At 37.0% G+C, this 22,812-nt stretch overlaps 1 protein-coding gene across 1 annotated transcript; it reads left to right on the top strand.

The window, feature by feature from the left end:
* Positions 1-15,626: 15,626 nt before the first annotated feature.
* On the top strand, positions 15,627-21,618 carry LOC132111977 (protein TUNAR-like). The gene is made up of 2 exons (XM_059519578.1): positions 15,627-15,990; positions 21,433-21,618. Exons 1-2 carry the CDS (start codon positions 15,919-15,921, stop codon positions 21,616-21,618), a joined length of 258 nt encoding a protein of 85 aa, XP_059375561.1. The 5' UTR covers positions 15,627-15,918.
* Positions 21,619-22,812: the final 1,194 nt, after the last annotated feature.

The following is a 22,812-nucleotide window of genomic DNA, read 5'->3' as shown; positions in this document are numbered from 1 at the left end:
AACAGCAGACGCCTTAGGAGCGCAACTGCCCGAGCGCTTTGGAAAGGAGAAAGCGACACGTTTTCCACGCGTTTTTAGGCGAGACATGTGAACGGCCCTTAACACTGTGTTTTGTTCCTTGAATTCATCAGATTTTCAACGAATCAAGTGAGCCAGTGATTCAACAGTCCATTCAAATGGACTCTCTTGTTTCCTTTCTAATAGAATCAGCTGTTTTGAATGAAAAGTTTGATTTGAACGATTCAATAAATACTTAAACCATGGATTTGCAGTCACCTACTGGCGGTTTTATTGTCATCATTATTTATCCATGACAGGCCTAAACCAGACAAGGTTGCCAGCACTAGCCTACTACCAGCGCAAAAAAAAAAACACATTTAGCTAAATATTTACCAAAATTCATCAATTTCAGGCCCCAGAAGGAAAAAAGCTTATAAATAAAAGTTCATTTAATAAGACAAATTTTTCAATAAAACCTTTTTAAAAATTATGATTTTGTAATTTGTAATCATTATGTGAAATTAGCTACTGGACAAACCCCTCCGCACCCCGAAAAAGAAGAAAAAGAAACTGAGTTGAGGAAAGTGAGTCGTTCGCTGCGTGAGGTGAGTGTGTATACTGATGCACCGCCGGTCTATCAGTGGTAAACTCAGTGGCTACTGCCAATTGTATAGTGAATTCCAGCGGCAAGTTGGTAACCTTTTTTAAATTTTAGGACTGTTTATTTTGCGTATCCTGTGCGCTTTTGTCATTGGCGGAGCAGTCGGTCAATCCCACCTTTCCAGTAAATACGATTTGTTATTGGACTGTACGTCAACAGACAGCAAAGCACTGGCCAAGAGCAGAAGGCCCTCCCTCCAGGCTTTTTTTTTTTTTTGTTGCGAGGTTGCGGAGCTTCATTTTCGCTCAGTCTGAGTTTCAGAGTTTCAGAGCAGAGAGTCGCAAGCTCGCAACTGTGTGAGCGTATCTCCGAAATGTGGGTGTTGTAAACTCGGCTCTGAAAAAATTGTCTGCAATAGGAGTGCAAATGTAATGTAATGTAATAAATTTCGCCCTTTCGAACCTCAGTTTTCTGAGTTTCAAAACTTTTCGCACACCAGTTTTCAGATCACTATTTACAAGGTTTCAAATCTTGAAAACAAACTATACACTGGGAGAACAGTGACAAATTCGAAACTCTGAAAAAATGATTGCACAACACCATTAAAAAGAGTGTTGCACTTCGGAAGAAGGAAAACTCAAAAACAAAATGATGTTTGAAGAGATTTAATTTTTTTTACCACTTTGCAAGCCTGCAAAGCTCTGTTTTCAGAGTTTCAAAACTTTTTTTCACCTATTCGTACACCAGTTTTCAGATCACTATTTACAAGGTTTCAAACCTGGAAAACAATCTAATACAGTGGGAGAACACTGACAAATTTGAAACTCTGAAAAACTCTTTGCGCAACATCTTAAAAAAAGTTGCAGTTCTGAAGAAGTAAATCTCAAAAACAACATAATGTTTGCAGAGATATTTTTTTTTTTTTACATTTTGCAAGCTTGTAAATCTTATTTTTTGATCTTGCAAAACTTTTTTTGTAAGATTTTGAGTTTTTGAACACTTAGTTTCAACCTTTCAGAACTTTATTTTCAGTTTTGAATCATGGCAGGATTTAAATACCATACTAATCAAGCCTGGTAAATGAAGATCGTTCAGATTGCTCTCCCTGGTTGAAATGTTTTAGGAACATTGAGGAAAGAACTTACATTGTGTAGCCGTTATTGAGATCATCCCAGTTTCTAAACCACCAGCAAGTCATTAAATACGACTTCAAGTCAACTTAAATAGTTATTTATGATTCATATTTAACAGTCCAACGCAGAGTACGTTAATTTGAAAAGCATCACCAGATGTCACGAATGATTTATAGTGACCAAAAAATGCAGCATTAAAAAGCACACCAAATTCTTCCAGATTATGTGATGAATATTAATAAAGGTTATTGCTGATGCATGCAGGTTTTAATTTCTGGCTCTTAATAAATAATTGATAAGGACTATAAAGCTTAAAGTAAAGCTTGCAAAATTAAATAGAGTGCTCACCTGAAAAGCAGTTAATGTGAGAACTCTATCTCATTAGCATCTGCTGTCACAGGACGTTATTAAAACACTGAACACACACACACACACACACACTGAGCAAGTGCACAAGCCGCAAGCTGTTTCACCTGTACTGTGTGCAATCGAAATATTATCTGCTTTTTATGGTTCGTCTAGTGCTTGTTTAGAGAAAATAATCATATTTTGTTATAGTGGGTCAAATATATTGATACGACTCTAGTTTGGTTGTCCTCACACTTTTCAAGGCTAGATTAACAGAGAAACCAGCGTTTACCACAGCACCTTTAATAATGCCTACTCACTCATGCATATTCTCTACATCTTGTCAAGCAAGCCGGAATTAAACATGTTTATCATCTCAAAAATCATCTCATGTTTTACACTAGGATTCTTTATTGAGCAACTGCTGAATGGCCGATTCTCTCGCGGCACGGAAAGAATTCATCCTGATATAATTCCAGACGAGCAAAACGGGTGAAACTTTAGTGCTGGGACATCTATATTCTGTCAGACCTGTAATTAAAAGGGCAGTGCTGACAAAGTGGATGACAGTGAAGTAATCAGCAGCATATTCTACTGGACGCAATCACACATCTCGTTCACGGCCGCCTTGCGTTTAAAGACTTCAGAAGATGACGTATAAAGCGTAAAGATTTACATTTAATGTGCTCAGCAGCTCTGTAAAAGGGTTCAGAAATGTGATTTCCCTGGAGAGGCACAAAGAAATGGTCGGATTAGTAGATTTCAGCAAGTCTTTCACTCAATATGCATCGCTAGTTTGGTGAATTATGCTCGATGAAAACTTCTGGATGAGCCATTATGTGATGAAGCAAGATAAAATACTGCCACCTGATAAAGAAGTGGGTCGCTTTGCTCCAAAACAATAGTTTTGATTTCATTAATGATTTAAAGTTTCCTGTAGGAATGAAAGATCACAAATGAGATCTTAATTGTTAATCCTCCAGCTATAAGATAGAGCCAATTGAGATTTAGCTGAGGAAAAAAAAAAACCTAAAATTAAAAGTCACAAGTCTCATTTTAGAGTTTCTAAAGATATATTTAATGTTTTGAACTGTAATTAAATTTAAGACTTGAGACTTACAAAAGTCTCAAATATGAAGTCAAACAATTTTCATTTATATATAATTATTTAAGTAATAGGGTGTTATTCTTATTAGTTTTTCAATAAATTAGTTCCAAAAAATATCCTGGTTGTATTTGTACTGTATAAATGTCACTCTATATTTTAAGAATAGTTATTCTTGTTTACAATTATTATTTATATTAAGCAAAATTAAAAAAAAACAACAACAAAAAAAATAAAACAAAAAAACATTTTAAACCAATCGAATGTGAAAAATGAGTGATTAACTTTATAATATTGTAGCATTTTATATTCCTGAAATACAGCACAAACAATTAAATTTATTTCATTATCAAAACATTCATTATGTTTCTAAAGAGACTTGTTTGCTGCCTTGTTTCACATCAACATGCCACATCCAAAGGCAAACTTGGGTATTGGCTATTAGGGTTAGGGTTAGGGTTAGGGTTATGACACCCTTTTACAAACAAATAGCATATGTTTTCATGAAAGTGTAATCCATTAAATTTGATATACATATAATTAAAAAACATTAAGTTTGAAGGCTATGTAAAATTGGTAGTGTTGATTTTGTGTGTCATTAGGCGGGGCTTGGCAACAGTTAGAAGCAACTAAGTGTCATTCTTCGTTTTGTATCATAAATGCATTAGTTTTAAAAGTCATTACATTTATTAAAAATGAACCTAGATTATAAAACACCAGCTGACGATGAACCATTGGAATTTTGAATTGTTTTGTAACCAATGTTCAAGATAGTATTTCATAACGAAGTCTCATTTTCTAAAATCACATGATTTAGATGAGTTCGACACAAGCTCTTTGTTTTGTAAGTGTTTTGGAGCTTGATGAGGCGAGGCAGTGTTTCGAAAGCATCATTCACTCCTTTGTTCATGTTTTTCTATGTAAACATACGCTATAGACTTTCATGCCACTTCGAGATGCTTCAACTTTTATAAAATGTGTCTCGAGGCTTTGCGTTTTTGCTTGTTTTGTCTCCCGATTACACGATACTTGTACATGTCTTCCATACAATACATGTCTTCAGCATCTCCATGTTTCCCTCGGCTGAACTCAGGCGGTTCTCTGTTGTGAAAGTCAATACTCCAGCTGCACCTGCTGAGGTATTGAACTTCTGGAGATCAGGAGCAGTGGATTGAACCGCTGCCAAACTCGCATCCTCTAATCTCAGAGTCTGAGAGAGACGAGCCGTATCTCGCCTGGAGAAGTAGCATTGTTAAATCCTCAGAAGAATTATCCCCTATTCACAGCGGTCCAGTCGGCAGGCCTGGGAATTCACGTATCGTTTTTAATACCCAGAATCTTCAGATGTATCTGGGTTTGTTTTGCACTAATCCTGTAAGACCGATTCATGGTTTATGGTAATATCTGCCTGTTCCTTATCATTCAACTGGAGCCTGACCAATTCTGCCACATCTATTTTGGTTTTGACAGATATACTATATGCAAACTGGTTTTGACAGATATTCATAAGTAGAAAATCATCTTAAGAGAAACCAACATCTTCTCAATGACCAAATTATTACATTTTGTGCTTTATTTCAAATGAAATAATTAAGCCTTTTTGCAATATTTAATATGAACAAAATGTTGCTAATAATAAATATGAATCATATTTTCATGTAAAATGTTGACTTCTGAAATATAAAAATTATTTATTATTTTGTTATTTTGGTATCAATGTATTATATTATTACAGTTTTTATTCATATTTTAACTTTGCATTTTTATATTTTTTTGTTTTCATTTAAATTTTAGTTAAAGTTTTTTTCATGTTTATAGTTTTTATTAATTATTTAAGTTTTGGTTTTAGTCATTTTAGTACATCAAGTTAAATTAAAATGAGAAATGTTGAAATGTTAAATTTGGAGGAGGAAAAAAATTCAGTTAACATTTATTAAAGTAACAAAATTTTGTTTTGTTTTGTTTGTTGCCTAAATTAACCCTGTAGGTACCAAATAAAAGTTATAGCACGATAGTAAATACATCTTGCTTTCTACCGTATAAAACCCATACTGTGAGTGTGTTTGATTATATGACATGCGAGAGTAAGAGATTTCATACAGGATGTCCTGGATGGGTCAAGTCTTCATGTCTGGATTGTTTTCAGAAGAATGAAAGCGGCTCAGATGATGTTTGTTTCTTTCATGTTCTGAGTCTGACAGCCGTTTGATGTGTCACGATGTAAGATTCAGCGAGAGAAACCAGAGGACGGTCTGTGGAGAATCCAGACTTCATGCATCTCAAACTTTAAGGCTTTCTCCAGACGAAAACCTGCTGTGCACAGAGTCGGAGGGAACATTTAAAGCAACAATCCACCCAAATAATACAATTCTGACTCACACTCTCGGCACAAGTTCATTGTGATTGCATGGAAAAAAGCAGCTGGTAAAAAACTGAAGAAAGCAGCTGGCAATGTCATTTTGAAAAGAAACGCACACATACTTATAGACTTAACATGCAATATGCATGCCTTTTCCCAAATGTACATTTTTGTAGTTTACACCCATATGATAAAAGTATCGAAAGTTTTCAAAAGTTCGCTTTTCAAAGGCACCCAAAATGCAGTTGCTGTGTAAATGAATTGCCGAATCATAAAAAAAATTATATAGTAGTATAATATAGTGGTAGAAGAGAACGTTTTCAAAACAAGGTTCTCTCAAAGTTATGAATAAACATTCCTCCAGTAACTTTATTAGAGTGTTTGCTCTATTATCTGGTCTTTAATGTTCATAAAGCGTATTTCTGAAGCACTTTAGTTGGACATTCATGTAAAGTTTTTAAACGCCATTTACTATAGTTCTTTCAGATCATCCGGAAAAAGTAACACATTCAAAAACATATCCAAAAGAAATGTTCCCATAAAGTTTGCAAAATGGCCAAATGAAACGTTCACTTAATGTTTTCTATAACGTTGGCAAGAATCAAGAAAAACGTTTTAAAAACATTTAAAAAACTGCACATTCTCAACAATCAGAGAACATTTAGAAATGACATGTTTATACCTTAATGGGAACGTAAGGAAAATAAGTTGTTCCAGACTTCTTTGAGTTTCTTTCTTTTGTTGAACAAATTTGTTGAAACAGTTTCCAGTCCCCATTGACTGCCATAGTATGTATTTATTTTATTTTTCCATACTGTGGAAGTCAATGGGTACCAACAGCCACATGGTTACCAATATGCTTCAAAATATCTTTTATCTGTGTGTGTGTGTGTGTGTGTGTGTGTGTGTGTGTGTGTGTTCAACTGAAGAAAGAAATTGATTCAACACTGGAAAAACCTGAAAGTGACTTAAAAGATATTTTCGTTTCTGGGTGTACTATCCCTTTACAGTTAGCTCAGGTGACTGTTGGTAGTGCAGACTGTAGTTAGAGTTTTGCACATGTGACTTAAGTTGTGCCCACTGTCGTTTAGCAATCGAAAAAAACTGTAAGACAATTCATAAAGTATTCTATATAATAAGGTCAAAAATGCTAATTTTCACAGAAAAATGAAAGACAAAAATAGAATGAGAATCGTTTGTACATGTGTATGTGTAACATTTCTCATTGAAGACCTAAAGACTAGATCCAAGTCAAGGCTAAATCCACAAAAGTCAATAGCTTCTGAATCCAGGTCAAGATTTAAATCACATTCTAGTGAATCAGTCTCTCTTTGTGTGAAGTTTGCAGTCTATTCAAGATATAGATTTAAGAGCATTGTACGCTGGGAATTAAGCCATGGCCATCATGCAACACAGTGGTCTTCTGCCGGAGCTAAGGAGCATCTATTATTAAGGCCTGAACAACATAAGGCAAGAAGAACCAGACATGAGACTTTTCTCAATATGTGATTTGGTTTGGTTTATTTGTTTATCTGGATGAATAATGTCTTTTCTTCATGGATAGAGGTGCTGGGACTGATGTGTTGGCTGTTCCCTTCACAGACGTCTGTCACTGGTGTCATTTATCCTCATTATAGGGCTGAACATGACATACTGATTTAAGTATAGCATCAATATCAATAGCAAAAAAAGAAACATGAGCATTAGACTGATTTCCACTGAGCTTTCTTGGGATGTTTGACATGTGTTTGTGGACTGAAGAGAAACAACACGTTTTCAGAGTTTTCAATAATTCAGGAGTTATAATAAGTATTTATTTGCAAATGTGATTACCACTGGCCATAAATTTCAGTCACTTCTCAGCAAAATAAAATAAAATAAAATAAAATATATGCAGCTTGTTTTAAGTCCGTGTTTCGATTATTTTTATATATTATATATGCTTTCACTTATATTTTTTAAAGTTAATTTTAACCTTATTTTTAAAGTTTTAAACTGAACTGAATTAATTGACCTTTAGGAGTGCACAAAAAAAAACAATGTTAAATGCAAATATTAAAATGCAACTTACAAATTAATAAAAATTAATATACTATATTTTAAAAGAGAGAGGAAAATTATTCCATATATTTTCCAAATGCTTCTATATTTTGTTGTTGTTGTCAAAGGTCATGTGCCAATCGAATTCTATGGTATTGTAAATGCTTGTGACGTGACATTTCATCCTCCCCAAAAACCATAAACAAAACTACAAAAGTAGATCCAGACTACATGACATATGAGTTCACTAGCAGGTGAAGACTCAACAATTATTGGCTGCTGAAAGCATGAAAACACTGAAATTCAACTATGTATCATAAAACAAATCTGGGACCTGAACGAAACCAGTTGAGATTCACTGCATTAGAGGATAATACTACACTGACTGCATCTGTTATCCTGGTTCAAAATGTTTCCAGTGTCCCATGTTTTTTGAAACACTCAAGGATAGAGACCTGATTTGTCTATGGTAGCTTTTTACGGTTTCTGCAGCAAGGTCAGTGCTTTTATATTTTGCCAAGTGAAAATTGTGCTGCACGCGGTAGAGGGCCAGTTCCCTCTCCTCTTCCCCTGAGCCAGTGTTTAATGCCTGCAATGCCCTTTTCAACTTGGTCAGAAACACTTAGGATGAAAGGACTAATCACAGAGCTCTGGGCCATTTCAAGGTCCTGTTGTCTCTATTCTGCAAACACATGCAAACTTCTTTCTGCTGCGTGGGTCGACCCAGGCATGGGCAGGTGAGTCCCACAGCTCTGAAATCACTGGAGAACTATACGTTCTCAACATGGCATGCTGCATGCATGGATTTTGGCTGAGCTGCATTTCTAAATCAGTCCTGCGTGATTAAGACAGCAGTTTGTTCAGTAGTGCTCAGTCTGCTGGCAGGAGTGAACCGGTTGTTCCTTCTGATTAATTGTTATAAATGTACCGGTGAAAGTCATTTGAAGTAAGTTCATCTCAGACAGAAGAGGACACAGAGTAAGCAATAAAATTATGCGTGCTAGTGATTTTAGTCGGGCAAATGTTTCCTTTGCATTTCCATTTTTTATTGCTGTCTATTCCAGGCCATTGCATGGCCGATTAAAAACAAGCTTAAACCAATTTGTTTTGATTTTTTTTTTAATATGCTAAACTTTTCCATTAACATCCCACCTACATAATAAATTATTGTGCATTTAAAAATGTTGGACATACAATTTGTGTAACGCATAAATCTAATGACATTAAGGATCAGTAAGCCTGGACTATGAAGTTATCTCATTTGTATTAACGTTATGGAGCAGAAGCCTGACTTTAACTGATGCCGTAGAAATAAAAATAAAACCTATTAAAGCATCGCTACAATTTTTGTTTTTTATTGGGAATAAATGTAATCTATTCTACAGTCTCTTACTGATAGAAATACATGCAATTTGTGTTTGCATATAATATGTTATCTTATTTTTGCATGTATCAAAATTAAAAAGATAGACTAAAACTACACTGCAACAAAATACAGATAAAGCATTTGCATTTTTTTTTTTTTTTTTACTTGGATATTTGTGTGGCTGTATATGGATGTGGTTTTGTGTGTATGGTATTTTTTTATACATATCTTTATCCATATCAAGTGATGGCTATTGAGTCCACCTAAAATTTCCCTTTTAGGGAACTGCAAAGCAATGAAGTTTTATAATGTACAGAGAATATATGCAGTTTTTTTCGATTGCTAAACGACAGTGAGCAAAACTGGAGCTACATGTGCTCAACTCAACTCAAGAGTCACCTGAGATAAACAGTTCACATCACCTGCAAAACTCATTCCAAGCAACACAACTCTTAACACACGGCTCAAAAAAGACTCAGTGCAGCCAAACACTACACACAACCCTCACTGAGATAACACACACCGTCACTCAGAACACACTAAGAGGAGAAACACTAGCATCGAAAATACTCACTTTTCATCTTTACATGAACAATTTCAGTGACTTCATACAAAGTCATATTTTCTTCAGAGAAAAGAGGGACATTCTTTCACATGATTTATTTACATTTTTAGAACATAACAATTCAAGGTAAATGAAAATTAGCAGTTTGCTTCAATAGTCTGTAGTGATTTACAGAATTACAGTAATGAGAAAAAAAGGTAGAAAATAAAAGTGCATACTGTAATTCGAACACATAATTTTCAGGGCTAATCCTGAAATTGCAATCAGCAGTGTTTGAAATCTCTTCTGTTCTGAATGTGTGCTTCACAGTTTTGACAGCAGTGTGTTAGCATTTGAACAAAGTGCTGTAAATCCACAGTGTTGTGCAGGTTGTGGTTAAAGTCGTGGGATAAGTGTGTAGAGTTTTGAAAACTGTGTTCAAGCAATGAAAAACGAACTAGAGTTTGGTCACATGAACTGCTGCTGTGCAGACTGTAGTTAGAGTTTTGCACATGTGACTGTAAGACAATTGTTCAAAACACACTGTCAGTCTATAGGGATTTTCAGCGAAAGTTACATCTTCACACCAATAGATGCCAACAAGTGACTCTTGTAACTAACTTATAACTCTTCAAAACACTGAATCAGTCAGGAATTAAAAATGTGAGTGACTGAGTCATTACAGTTTTTTTCAATCGCTAACAAGCGCTTACCCATACTTCAGATCATTTTTCTAAACTCTTAACACAGACTTACACCTACAAAACACAATTGGCCGAATTGATCATTTTCTTCTCAAAAACACATTTTGTTAAATATATACTAACTCTCCATTTCAAAACAGAACACATGTTTCTCTGCGCACACACTAACTTTACCAAAACACTGGAAATCTGACTCAAAATGAAATTATTCTTTCAAAGAATAACACTTGTTTTCACTTCACAAAGTATATGCAGTCAATCACAGTACACCAGGTTTCAAAATACTGGTTATTGTTATTAGAAAAACGGCATAGACTTTTATGTTTCAGGTAACATGCAATCCACCTTTTACACTAAATTTCTTGGTTGGGACCTGCATGTCCACATGTACAGTAATGTTCACATTCAAACGCATTCTAGTAAAAAGCATATCAGTTTTTTTTTCTTTATTGTTTACTGAAGGAGGTACAGTAGAAACACAGTATAATAGAACAGAAAAATTTTACAGTATTGCAATGCTTACAGTTAACAAAATGCTTACAAAAACAAAATTTTCTTCTGAAAAGAAAAGAAAAAACAGCCAAAAGCCCAGATAAAAAGGGGGGAACTAAAAATAGCACAAAATTAATTTATCTAATCCCTGCGATCTTCAGGGTTAGGCCACATGTTTTCGTCAACATCACATCTAATATTATCCAAGGCGATGCACCTGGGATAAAACCGCTTTGTATGTCGGATCCACCCTTGGCAATCTTGAACTGTGATGTCCCTGCAGCCAGCATCCATGGCTTCAAGGAGGGACATCTGGTCATGTGGCTGATGGTCATAAACCTTCCACCTCCATGCAGAAAAGAAATCCTCTATGGGGTTGAGGAAAGGTGAATAGGGTGGAATGAAGAGACTTACCAGTCTTGGGTGGACTTCAAACCATACTGTTATTGCTTGCGAATGATGGAAAGCAACATTGTCCCAGGTAACTACAAAGGTCCTCATGTTTTCACCCTCCTGATCCTGCTCTGGTACCAGGCGCTGGTGGAGATCATTGAGAAAGGCAAGGAGGCGCTCGGTATTATAGGGTCCAACCTGACATCTCTGAAGGAGTAATCCTGCATTTTCCATTGCTGCACACATGGTAATGTTTGCCCCTCTCTGTCCTGGCACATCAACTGTGGCCCTTTTTCCAATTATATTTCGTCCAAGTCGATGCCTTTTGGACAGATTGAATCCTGCCTCATCTATGTAAATGAATTCATGAGGGGCCTGGTTGGCCTCCAATTCCATAATTCTCTGAAACAAGGTTTATGTATATCAAGTCATTACTGTATACCATATTGTACTGCAACCTATTACTGTGTAGGTTACCTACTTGCAATGTGCAAAGCTAATACAGTAATACTGGACATTGAATTGAATATACACTATACCTGGACATATTGTATCGTATCATATCGTAGCTCCTTGACTCTCTCACTGTTCCTCTCAAAGGGAACAGTGTAGAGCTGCTTCATCCGCACTCTGTGTTTGGACAATGTCCGCGTAATCGTTGTGAGGCTGATGCTTTCTATATTGCCAAATATCTCATGGTCCTCCACAATTCTAGTTTTAATTTCATGCAGTTTTATTGCATTATTTGCAACAACCATTTCCACAATGGCAAGCTCTTGATCATTATTGAGGAGCTTTCCTCTTCCCCCAGAGGGTGGAAGACGTTGCAGTCTTTAGAGGAAAAAAAAAATCAACATATGCATTACTGTATGACCTTATTGACATGCCAAGTGAGAATAGAAACAGTCCATGTAAAATGCACTACTTACCTGTTGGTTTGTTGAAAGATGCGAATAATGGAGGCAACGGTTGACCGCCTCAAATTGGGTTGCACTCTTTCACCAGCCTCTCTTAGTGAGAGACCGTGGTTGATTACGTGGTCAATGATAGTGGCACGAATTTCATCACTGACTACTGTTCTTGCAGCCCTTGGAATGCCACCACCACGCATCCTTACACCTCTACATTGCCCTCTCCTTGGGCCTGCTCCTCTTCCTGCACCTGCTCCTCTTACTGCACCTGCACCTCCTTCTGCATCTCTCACTGGACCTGCACCTCTCATTGCACCTCTCACTGCACCTCCTTCTGCATCTCTCACTGCACCTGCTCCTCTCACTGCACCTCTCACTGCACCTCTCACTGCACCTCTCACTGCACCTCCTTCTGCATCTCTCACTGCACCTGCACCTCTCATTGCTCCTCTCACTGCACCTCTCACTGCACCTCTCACTGCACCTCCTTCTGCATCTCTCACTGCACCTGCTCCTCTCATTGCTCCTCTCACTGCTCCTCTCACTGCACCTCCTTCTGCATCTCTCACGGGGCCTGTACCTCTCATTGCTCCTCTCACTGCTCCTCTCACTGCACCTCCTTCTGCATCTCTCACGGGGCCTGCACCTCTCATTGCTCCTCTCACTGCTCCTCTCACTGCACCTCCTTCTGCATCTCTCACTGCACCTGCACCTCTCATTGCTCCTCTCACTGCTCCTCTCACTGCACCTCCTTCTGCATCTCTCACTGCACCTGCTCCTCTCACTGCTCCTCTCACTGCACCTCCTTCTGCATCTCTCACTGGACCTGCACCTCTCATTGCTCCTCTCACTGCTCCTCTCACTGCACCTCCTTCTGCATCTCTCACGGGGCCTGCACCTCTCATTGCTCCTCTCACTGCTCCTCTCACTGCACCTCCTTCTGCATCTCTCACTGCACCTGCACCTCTCATTGCTCCTCTCACTGCTCCTCTCACTGCACCTCCTTCTGCATCTCTCACTGCACCTGCTCCTCTCACTGCTCCTCTCACTGCACCTCCTTCTGCATCTCTCACTGGACCTGCACCTCTCATTGCTCCTCTCACTGCTCCTCTCACTGCACCTCCTTCTGCATCTCTCACTGGACCTGCACCTCTCACTGCTCCTCTCACTGCACCTCCTTCTGCATCTCTCACTGCACCTGCACCTCTCACTGCACCTCTCACTGCACCTCCTTCTGCATCTCTCACTGCACCTGCTCCTCTCATTGCTCCTCTCACTGCTCCTCTCACTGCACCTCCTTCTGCATCTCTCACGGGGCCTGCACCTCTCATTGCTCCTCTCACTGCTCCTCTCACTGCACCTCCTTCTGCATCTCTCACGGGGCCTGCTCCTCTCATTGCTCCTCTCACTGCTCCTCTCACTGCACCTCCTTCTGCATCTCTCACTGCACCTGCACCTCTCATTGCTCCTCTCACTGCTCCTCTCACTGCACCTCCTTCTGCATCTCTCACTGCACCTGCACCTCTCATTGCTCCTCTCACTGCTCCTCTCACTGCACCTCCTTCTGCATCTCTCACGGGGCCTGCACCTCTCATTGCTCCTCTCACTGCTCCTCTCACTGCACCTCCTTCTGCATCTCTCACTGGACCTGCTCCTCTCATTGCTCCTCTCACTGCTCCTCTCACTGCACCTCCTTCTGCATCTCTCACTGCACCTGCTCCTCTCACTGCTCCTCTCACTGCACCTCCTTCTGCATCTCTCACGGGCCTGCACTTCTTACTGCACCTCTCACTGCACCTCCTTCTGCATCTCCTTCTGCATCTCTCACGGGGCCTGCTCTTCTCCCTGGGCCCCTTGCTCTTCCTCTTCCTCTTCCTCTTCCTTGTCCAGACATTACAGTGTTTGTCTTTTTCTGTTTCTGTTTCCAAAAACATCACTCCTCAAAGTCCTCCTTTTATAGTAATAGAAAAAAATAACCCCTGCCACCGAGTCTAAGCCAGACTGGAACCAGCTGTGGTTGTCCTAATTTACCCAACATAAATCAGCTGTATGTCAATTATTCAATTGTTTGTTTATTATCAGCTGAGACATATTGTTTTTGAACTGATATCATTGCAGAAGCAGAGTTTTTTTTATACTGTATCTAAGGTTTGGAATATTGTTTTTGCTATTGTGGGATGTTGTGTGTTAACATTCGTAAATACTACAAAAACAATGCATAATTTTGTTGGGAGGTATAGCTTGTCTGTTAAGAAAATATAAGCATTTTGGAAATGTGTTCACTGACTGCATATTGTGTGAAAACGACATGAAATGTGTAAATGGTATGGCCACAAAAGACTGATGCTGTGCTAACTGTGTTTAGAGTTTTGGAAATGTGACAACTGTTTGGACAAACGATTGTTAGCGACTGAAAAAAACTGTAAATCATTCACTCAACCGATTCTTTCAAAATACTGAATCATTCAGGAAGTTTCCAGTGTCCCATGTTTTTTGAAACACTCCAGGTTAGAGACCGGCTAGAGATTCTTCTGCACAATCTGACTTTGCTGCAGCCTGGAATTGAACTACTGGTTTCGTCTGGTCAGAGGAGAACTGGCCCCCCAACTGAGCCTGGTTTCTCCCAAGGTTTTTTTCTCCATTCTGTTACCGATGGAGTTTCGGATCCTTGCCGCTGTCGCCTCTGGCTTGCTTAGTTGGGGACACTTCATCTACAGCGATATCGTTGACTTGATTGCAAATAAATGCACAGACACTATTTACCTGAACAGAGATGACATAACTGAATCCAATGATGAACTGCCTTTAACTATCATTTTTGCTTTATTGACACTGTTTCCTAATGAATGTTGTTCAGTTGCTTTGACGCAATGTATTTTGTTTAAAGCGCTATATAATTAATGGTGACTTTGACTTTGAAGTAAAAAATGCATGAACAAACAGCATCTTCAATGTATGATTCTCTATATTTTACTTCTTGTTTATATAAATATTGCATAAAATCATTATCACTCTTCTGTTGATTACATAAAAGTGGCGCAGATGCCGCAGTATCATTTTAATTTTAATGAATTTTAATTGGCTGTTCTTGTCAAATACAATATTCCATGATTTTAATTCTTTCATAGACTATTATGTATTAAAAGAAAGTTTTGGCATGTTTGAGAAAAGTGTTTCCACGGAGAGCAGAGGATGCTGGGTAATCGATGGAGGTTTCAGGTTCTGCACCTGCTTCTGGTAACACTGACAGCTCCCAGCAGACTGTGGGAGCATTAAAAGCTGAGAGAATCAGGAGCGTCGGAGACCCTCCCCTTCATAAAGCCCGCTGTCATAAACGCTTCTTGTCATCAGGCGTTGTGTGGTGGTCCTGAGACGGTTGCCAGGCAACCTGTGTAGCATTGATATGCGAGTTGGATGGAATCAGGGGAAGCCTTCTGCCTCCGGAGCATCAGTGTTGGGCGGTGCGACTCCCACCAAGCACGAGCACTCTCGTCTCTGTCTGAGGACACATCTCAGAAGATTACTTTAGCACTCCAAGGCACTTACCGTCCTGGATTTGATCATTTCTTTAACATCAGAGAAGCAGAACTAGGTTTGAAAACCTGAAATTAAGGACTGGGAATCCAAGAAAAAAGCTTATTGAGTTTGTTAACAGGGCTTTGGCTAATTAAAAAGAGGTAACAGAACCTCCCTCTCTCATCTGTTCATCCACGAAAGAACAAAGAGAGAGAGGGCTTTGCATGAGAAGCTCATAACAACTCAACTCGGGAACAAGTGAGATGAATCTGGGCAGGAAAACCCTGGAGCGCCGTGAGAAACGACACACGTCAGACGCCTGGAAATCACAGCCTCTCTCAGTCAATCTGGAGCTCCCTCCCAGCTAAAGGATGATGGGATACGACTTCACTCTGAGCTGCCAGGGATGCTCGTGTGTTTCAGAAAGACGGTCACGCTCAGCATGTCCAGTGCTATGTTCCTCCTGATGCTGTGCAAGGTAAGATGATCCCCGTCTCCTGGGATACAGAGGCGTTTGACGCTGAACAAACTTTGTCTGTGCAATTTCATGCATACAGTTGTGGCATTAAATACTGTAAAACAAGAGTGAAGAAAATATTACTATTAATATTGCAAAAGTAATGGGTTGTTTATTCCTTCAAATTATAATAAAGTTACTTGAATTTTGGACTGACATTTAAATAAAAATAAAAAAAGAAGTCAGTTCAGATTTAACATGAAAATAAATGAACCAATTTCAGCTTCGTTTTTAAAGCTATTCTAGATTGCCTAAAGCATTTAAATTAACTGAAAACATAATTTAATTGAAATGTCTTTTACATCCAACTTGATTATACTTAAAAAAGATTAAGGCAGCAACTAGGTGGGTTTTTTTTACAGTGTGATGAACTGAAGTTTGATGTAGAAACAATTTTCACTCAAATTTAACAAATTTATAATTTAAATTGAGATATTGCAAAAATAATAAAAAATGAAGTTAATGGAACTTCTGATTAATTATGCAATTTCTAACACTTACACCTGATACTGAACAAGTCTGTAAATCTGTAAAAAAAAGAAATTCTGATATCTGTTTCTGAAATCATTTTAGGTTTAACATTATTGCACTGTAAAAATCATTGATCAACATGTTTCCCCATAACTCATCAAAATAATTTAACCAATTTCACCTTCAATTTTTTTTAAGTTTTACAACATTCTGTAACTAGATATCTAAGTTAGTTTAATCTAATTTAAATGAACTGAAAAAATAAGTTAATTAGAAAAGACTACAGCCAATTTAATTTGATTTAATTGATTTCATTCTTACTCTGTAATAATCTAAAATGGTAAGATCCAAATTAAATAGTTTAATACAACTTAGAAATATTATCTAACATCACTGAACCAACCTATGAACATTAATTTTCTGAATTATACCAAAATGAATTTGAATCGGGTAGAAAAAGCTCTTTGAACAGGTTAACGCTTTTTACAGCGTATTTAATATAAGTTGCAAATGATTTGAGTGTTTGTGACCAAATACAGTATGTGTTATGAGAAAGTGCTTTTGGCTGCATTATGTGCTTTAGATTAAATTCAGTTACACTGTATAAAACAGCTCCTGGTCAGATACAAAACAATGCTTGAGGAGCGTTTTCATCTGTCATGAATTTGCTCACAAGTGTGTATGTGTGTGTGTGTGTGTGTGTGTTTATTTGAACTCATTTTAAATCAACGCTGGCAGCAACACTGTCAGAGCAGCTTAATGTCTTCAAACATTTCAAATGCCTGAAATAATTTGAGTGGGCAAAGGTTTGACCATTCACTTCTCCAGAGAGCATGTTTTCTGCTTAGGAATGAAAGTTCCTCTGACTGAACATCATCTGTGTGTACAAGAAGTTGCCGTTAATATGCAACATATTACAGACTTCCCATTGCATGTTGATCAAGGATGCAGGGATTTGTATTTATTCAGTATCATCTGATCTGATAACATCTAATAACATTCACTTTCATCTGATCTCAGGGGTGTTCAGTGGGGTTCAGGTTAATTGGCATTCAAGAGCCCAGAAAAGCCTATTCATTAGAATGGTGTCTAAATATTTTCCGTCATGCAGTGAAAATGCAATCAGGCAGCAAAATCTTTCCATTTGTCATCTGTCAGGCTGTTCTTGCAACTTGGTTGCATCAAGTCTAGTTATGTGGGTTTTCTGCAAGAAATATAATATTTCCCAATGCCAAGGATTGGGATTTAGAAAAATGAATTTGCATTTAAACAAACTCTGGGCTGACATTCAAATGTGCATATGTATGCATTTAATAAAAAATAACTGGACAAGAACAGCACTAACAAGCATGCAACCTGTTTTAATAATTGTCTATTTATAAATGGTTCTGTGTATATTTCTTCTCTGTTTTTTTTTTCCAGCAAAGTTTCCAAACAACACTTTTTCTATGAAATGTCATGCATACAGATGTGACATTAAATACTATAAAACAAAAGAGCAAAACATATTGATATTAATATTGCAAAAGTGATATTAAAGAATAGTTCACCTGACAGTGCCTGTTTTCATCAATGCAATGGAAGTTGCTCTGATGTAATTTATATGCCAGTCGATTCTTACATTTGACTTTTAACTGATATTTACTGGGAAAATGGCATAGGATTTTCATTAAACCAATTTTCACTGCATGTAAATTACATAAATAATTACAAAGAAAAAGCTACTGTAAAAAATGATTTTTCTTAGTTGTAAACTGATTGGAGCACTTTTAAGAAGAAAATATGGTTTCAGTCTTTCTGCTTCAAAATGTCATGTTTAATCCAAAGTGTTATTGTTTCTTTGTAATTATTCTGAAACATACTAACCATTTCTGAGTAAAAACTGTAAATCATACATCATATTTTTCAGTGTAGCATTTTTTTTTTTTAACAGCGTGCACATTTAAAGTTTCAACAAAGTCTACAAATATTGATTATCAGTAACGTTTATAAATACCTTCAGAACGTCTATGTCATACAGGGAAAGAAAAGTGATTTTATGATAAACACTACAAAAACAAACAAAATAAATAAATAAATAAATCTAAGATGCAGATGCACAAATGAAACCCTTTGTGTATGTTTTTGGCCTTTTATGATTGGTTCTTTGTTGCAATACCATGTTTGAGCACTGTGTCATCCGGGGTTTGCAACACAAAGTGTAGCGTGAAAACCCTTTTTGATTTCTAGAAGCATCATTTTTCAGCCTTCTGTCACCTGCACTTGAATGTGCAACCCTAAAACACATTCTCACTCAAAACTCTACAGATGGCTGGGCTTTATTCTTAAGTTTTTATCAAATGATATGTCCGGAGTACCTCATGACCCATGTTCCTGGACTAATGTCACACAGCTCGATGTTGTTTTCATCCCAGCTGGACAGTTGGTAAAGTGGATTTGGACGCTGTCCACTTTGTTTCCGAGCGCCGAGCAGCTGCTCTCTCTGGTGGAGCTGTTTCCAGCCTCCGATCCTGGCACGTCTGACACTCTCTAGCATGTCTTCTAGCAGCGCGGAGAAGATGTCTTCATGCATGAGAGCACATCTAGTGTACAATAGGAAGGTTCGCCTTGAGGAAAGCCCTGTTTATGACATTCTCAGAGGATCAGACACACACAAACCTCAACATGCATTAAACAAAGTTTTATATATCATCTAATTTGCTTCGAAAATGATCGGAAAAATATATATTTTTTTAAATGCATCAGATTATTAAGCCTTAAAAAATTGCGTTTTTTTTTTCTTTGTTTGTTTTTTTAGCATCATATTTGATCCATCAAGCCTTTGTGGCTCATATAGTCTGATACAGTGAGAATATGATGGAAAAATAGCTCAATTTTATTCAGAGACAATTTTATTCAGAGCAAAACTTGCAATTTGCTGCAGATGCTGATATTTATATGATGACATTTTGATTCTTGTGATATAAATCAATGAGATTTTTCTAGCAGTAGAGTAGATACTGTTATAAATGTACTGTATATAAATATCAGTCGTAGCTCTATATCTCCAGTAATATGTCTCAGTAAGATGAGATTGATCCAAACATATAATGCAGTGTAATCCAGTGCTGATTGAGAGATGAAGAAATAAAGGAGAGTTGTTCTGGAGGCTTGTGAAGATCATTCCTCCGCTGAGGAACAGTGAAGGTAAAGCTTCTGGAAACAAACGCTCCTCAAAAGATCCTGAGGATCAGATTTGAGATTTCCTTTCATTTGCAGCAATTTAGCAATACAGGAGAAACTCTAGCACAATGTCCGATAGGATTCTAGGAAAGATCCTTCTGGAGAAACTGCAATTCCTGTCTCTTTCACTTTCCAGTATTCATGACAAAAGACCTGGCACACTGTTGTCTGGCTCTTATGGACCGAAGCACATGAATCTGGAGCATGATTGAGTCTCTAGGGATCCTGACATCACTTCATCCAGCAGTTTAACGTGTCAGTCTGCCATCAGATGTCTCTAAAGATGCTCTTCTATTGTGTATGCAGAAGAGAAACAGCTGATTTTCCAACTGCAAGCACTTTATTCTCCCATTATTTTTTAGTTTTCCACAGATTTAAACTTAATTTATTTGTGTTTTTTATTCATTCATATTTGTTATACAAAGGTCACAATAATATCTCTTATTATGCCTTCATTATTATTAATATTATTATTTTTTGCTGCCTTTTAACTACAGATGTTTATATCAAGCTAATCTTGTCCCAGTCTCAGACTTTCAATAATTATTAATTACGCTTGTATTGTCCACTGTTGGAGATTATTAATACATTTTAATAAATATTAAAATGTAAAACATGAAAAACATTAATAATTTAGTAGTTTTTGCCTGCAAACTGCACACAACTTTGTATAAAGTGTACTTATGAAATGTAACATTTATCCATGAACTATTAGAAAGCATAAATGCTAAATAAGGTCAGCAACACTAAATACATGAGCATACTACTTCTTTTTCCTGCGTTCAAGCACATTTTCCATCGGTTGATTATGTTTTATTCATGGGACGATAGAAATGAATGTATTTTTGATGAAAAAATCTCTTTCATGCCCTTTAATAAATCATAACTCTAAAAGCTTGAGGAAAACCAGTGCAACAGAGCAGAGAAATGCTGCAGTGGCCATTACGGTTATATATGACAAAATTATACTCTGTTAATAATTTGATTGCTGTTGGTATTTTATTTAAAAAAAAAAATACTTTAACTATTAATTAAATTTATTAAATATATAATATTTTTATTTTACATAAAATGGGTATATTTACTTGGAAAACTGTATATTTTTAGGTGTAAATATAAGGTTCCATTAAAAAGTACAATTTAAATAAATTAAATTAAATTTATGTGTGTATGTATGTATATAAAAAAAAGAATAAATATATATATATATATATATATATATATATATATATATAACATTTTTCTTTTTTTTATTATTCTTTTTTTTTTTTGGACATTGCACCACAGCAGTACCATGGCTTGTTGGACATGTACCATGGTATTCTTTACAGTCCATTAAAGCATCATATAACTAACAACTATACCATCCTTGTACTATAGTATTACAACAGTATACAGTCGTTTTACTTTTAAAACAATGTTCACTCAGAAACTCCAAGTGAATTTCTAAATTTATTACGGAAAATGGCATGTAGCACATTGAATAAAAAGCGAAATTCTGAAGTAGAAAGATTGAAAAAGCATGTACAGCACTTTATTTTTGTTTCATTTACAATTTTTTTTTTTTTTTTTTTATATAACCCTATTTTATTATTTTACTATAACACCTTAATTTAGTTTGTTAAACGTGTTTATTGAAGACGTGATGAAGTGTTTCCTCTTTCACTGTTTAAATATCGACTGACGGTCAGCTGGTGTGTGTTTTCCCAGATTGGTGTGAGAGGAAAACTGCAGACTTCTCTGAGGAAAATGCTAAACACTGCTCTGAGTGATGAGGAGAAGGGCATCCAAGACAAGGAAAGCAAGGAAGAGTCCATTCTGGCCATGCTGGGGATCATCGGGACGATCCTCAACCTCGTCGTCATCATCTTCGTCTACATCTACACCACCCTGTGAAACCCACATGATGAGTTCACTGGGACTATGATTGGGACTGAGATTCTGGCACGGAAAACCAGGCCGCTCCATCAGAGGATCATGGGAATACAGACACTGCTGAAAGAACAGATTCCCGTCAAACACAGACTGCGTTAGCTGTAAATATGCATGTTTTTTTCATATTCCCGTCCGTTTCCGGCAGACGGCCGTCCCGGGTCCAGAGACACTGGAGCGTGTCTATGCATGGCTCAGTCTACAGGACGCTCACTTTCAGATCCATCAGCGCTTTTTAACAGTTAACATGCTGTGACGTTTCTTACAAACTCCTGCAGGACACAGTTTCAGGTTTATACTGTATTTAAAACATTGCTGTTTACAATAAATTGCTTATTATTAGACCTGAGCTTTGAAATAGATCTTGAATTTTGTCATGAGCTTTTTAATGCATACAGTACACATGTACAGCATTCAGTAGTTTGGCTGTTAAAGGTGTCATTTGATTAGTTTTGCAGTGCATTTAATTGAATTAATTAACTATTTAGTTGTGTTTGTGCGATGCTTACTTGCAGATCTTGTTGTTTTGCAGTTTTATGTATGTTCATTTAAAATATAGAACTGATTCCCGTTGTTTTGAATGAGAGAAATCTTTGTTTTCTCAAACTGTTCTCAGACTGTTCATCAGACAGTGTTGCCTTAAGAATGACCGACACATTGCATCATTTCAGAATATATTTAGATGCTTATCGATAAAAGGCAGCAAAAGCATATTATTTTATTAATAAAAGGAAATGGTTTCAATTATTTGATGCAAATATGTTTATATTTCTATATTTTGCCCTAATACCAACATGAGACTGTACTAATGTTAATAAAAGCACAAGAATATTGGCAGAATGAATGAATGTACATTATGTGAGTACAGTACATTTCTGATAATGTGACAGAAAGCATATGCATAAATCCAGTTGTCAGTGCATAAAGTGCCTGTGTTTCTGCAAGATATTCTCTAGTCTAGCCTCTCGGTTTCAGTAATCTCACTGTATATTATTAATATGACGAGTCTAATGGTCTTAGTAACAATGGTTTTCCGACCTTTCAGTTTCTGTTTTGAAAAATCAACACAGTTTATAATGACAGCAGGAGATGAGAATGAACTTTTCTGGCTGATCGTCAGATTTTAAAGTCATGTTATGTTAATACTGAATTTTAGTT

Source organism: Carassius carassius, chromosome 31 (assembly GCF_963082965.1).
Source record: "Carassius carassius chromosome 31, fCarCar2.1, whole genome shotgun sequence".
NCBI lineage: Eukaryota > Metazoa > Chordata > Actinopteri > Cypriniformes > Cyprinidae > Carassius > Carassius carassius.
The sequence above is the reverse complement of the archived record's forward strand: the minus strand, read 5'-3'. Positions and strand labels throughout refer to the sequence as shown.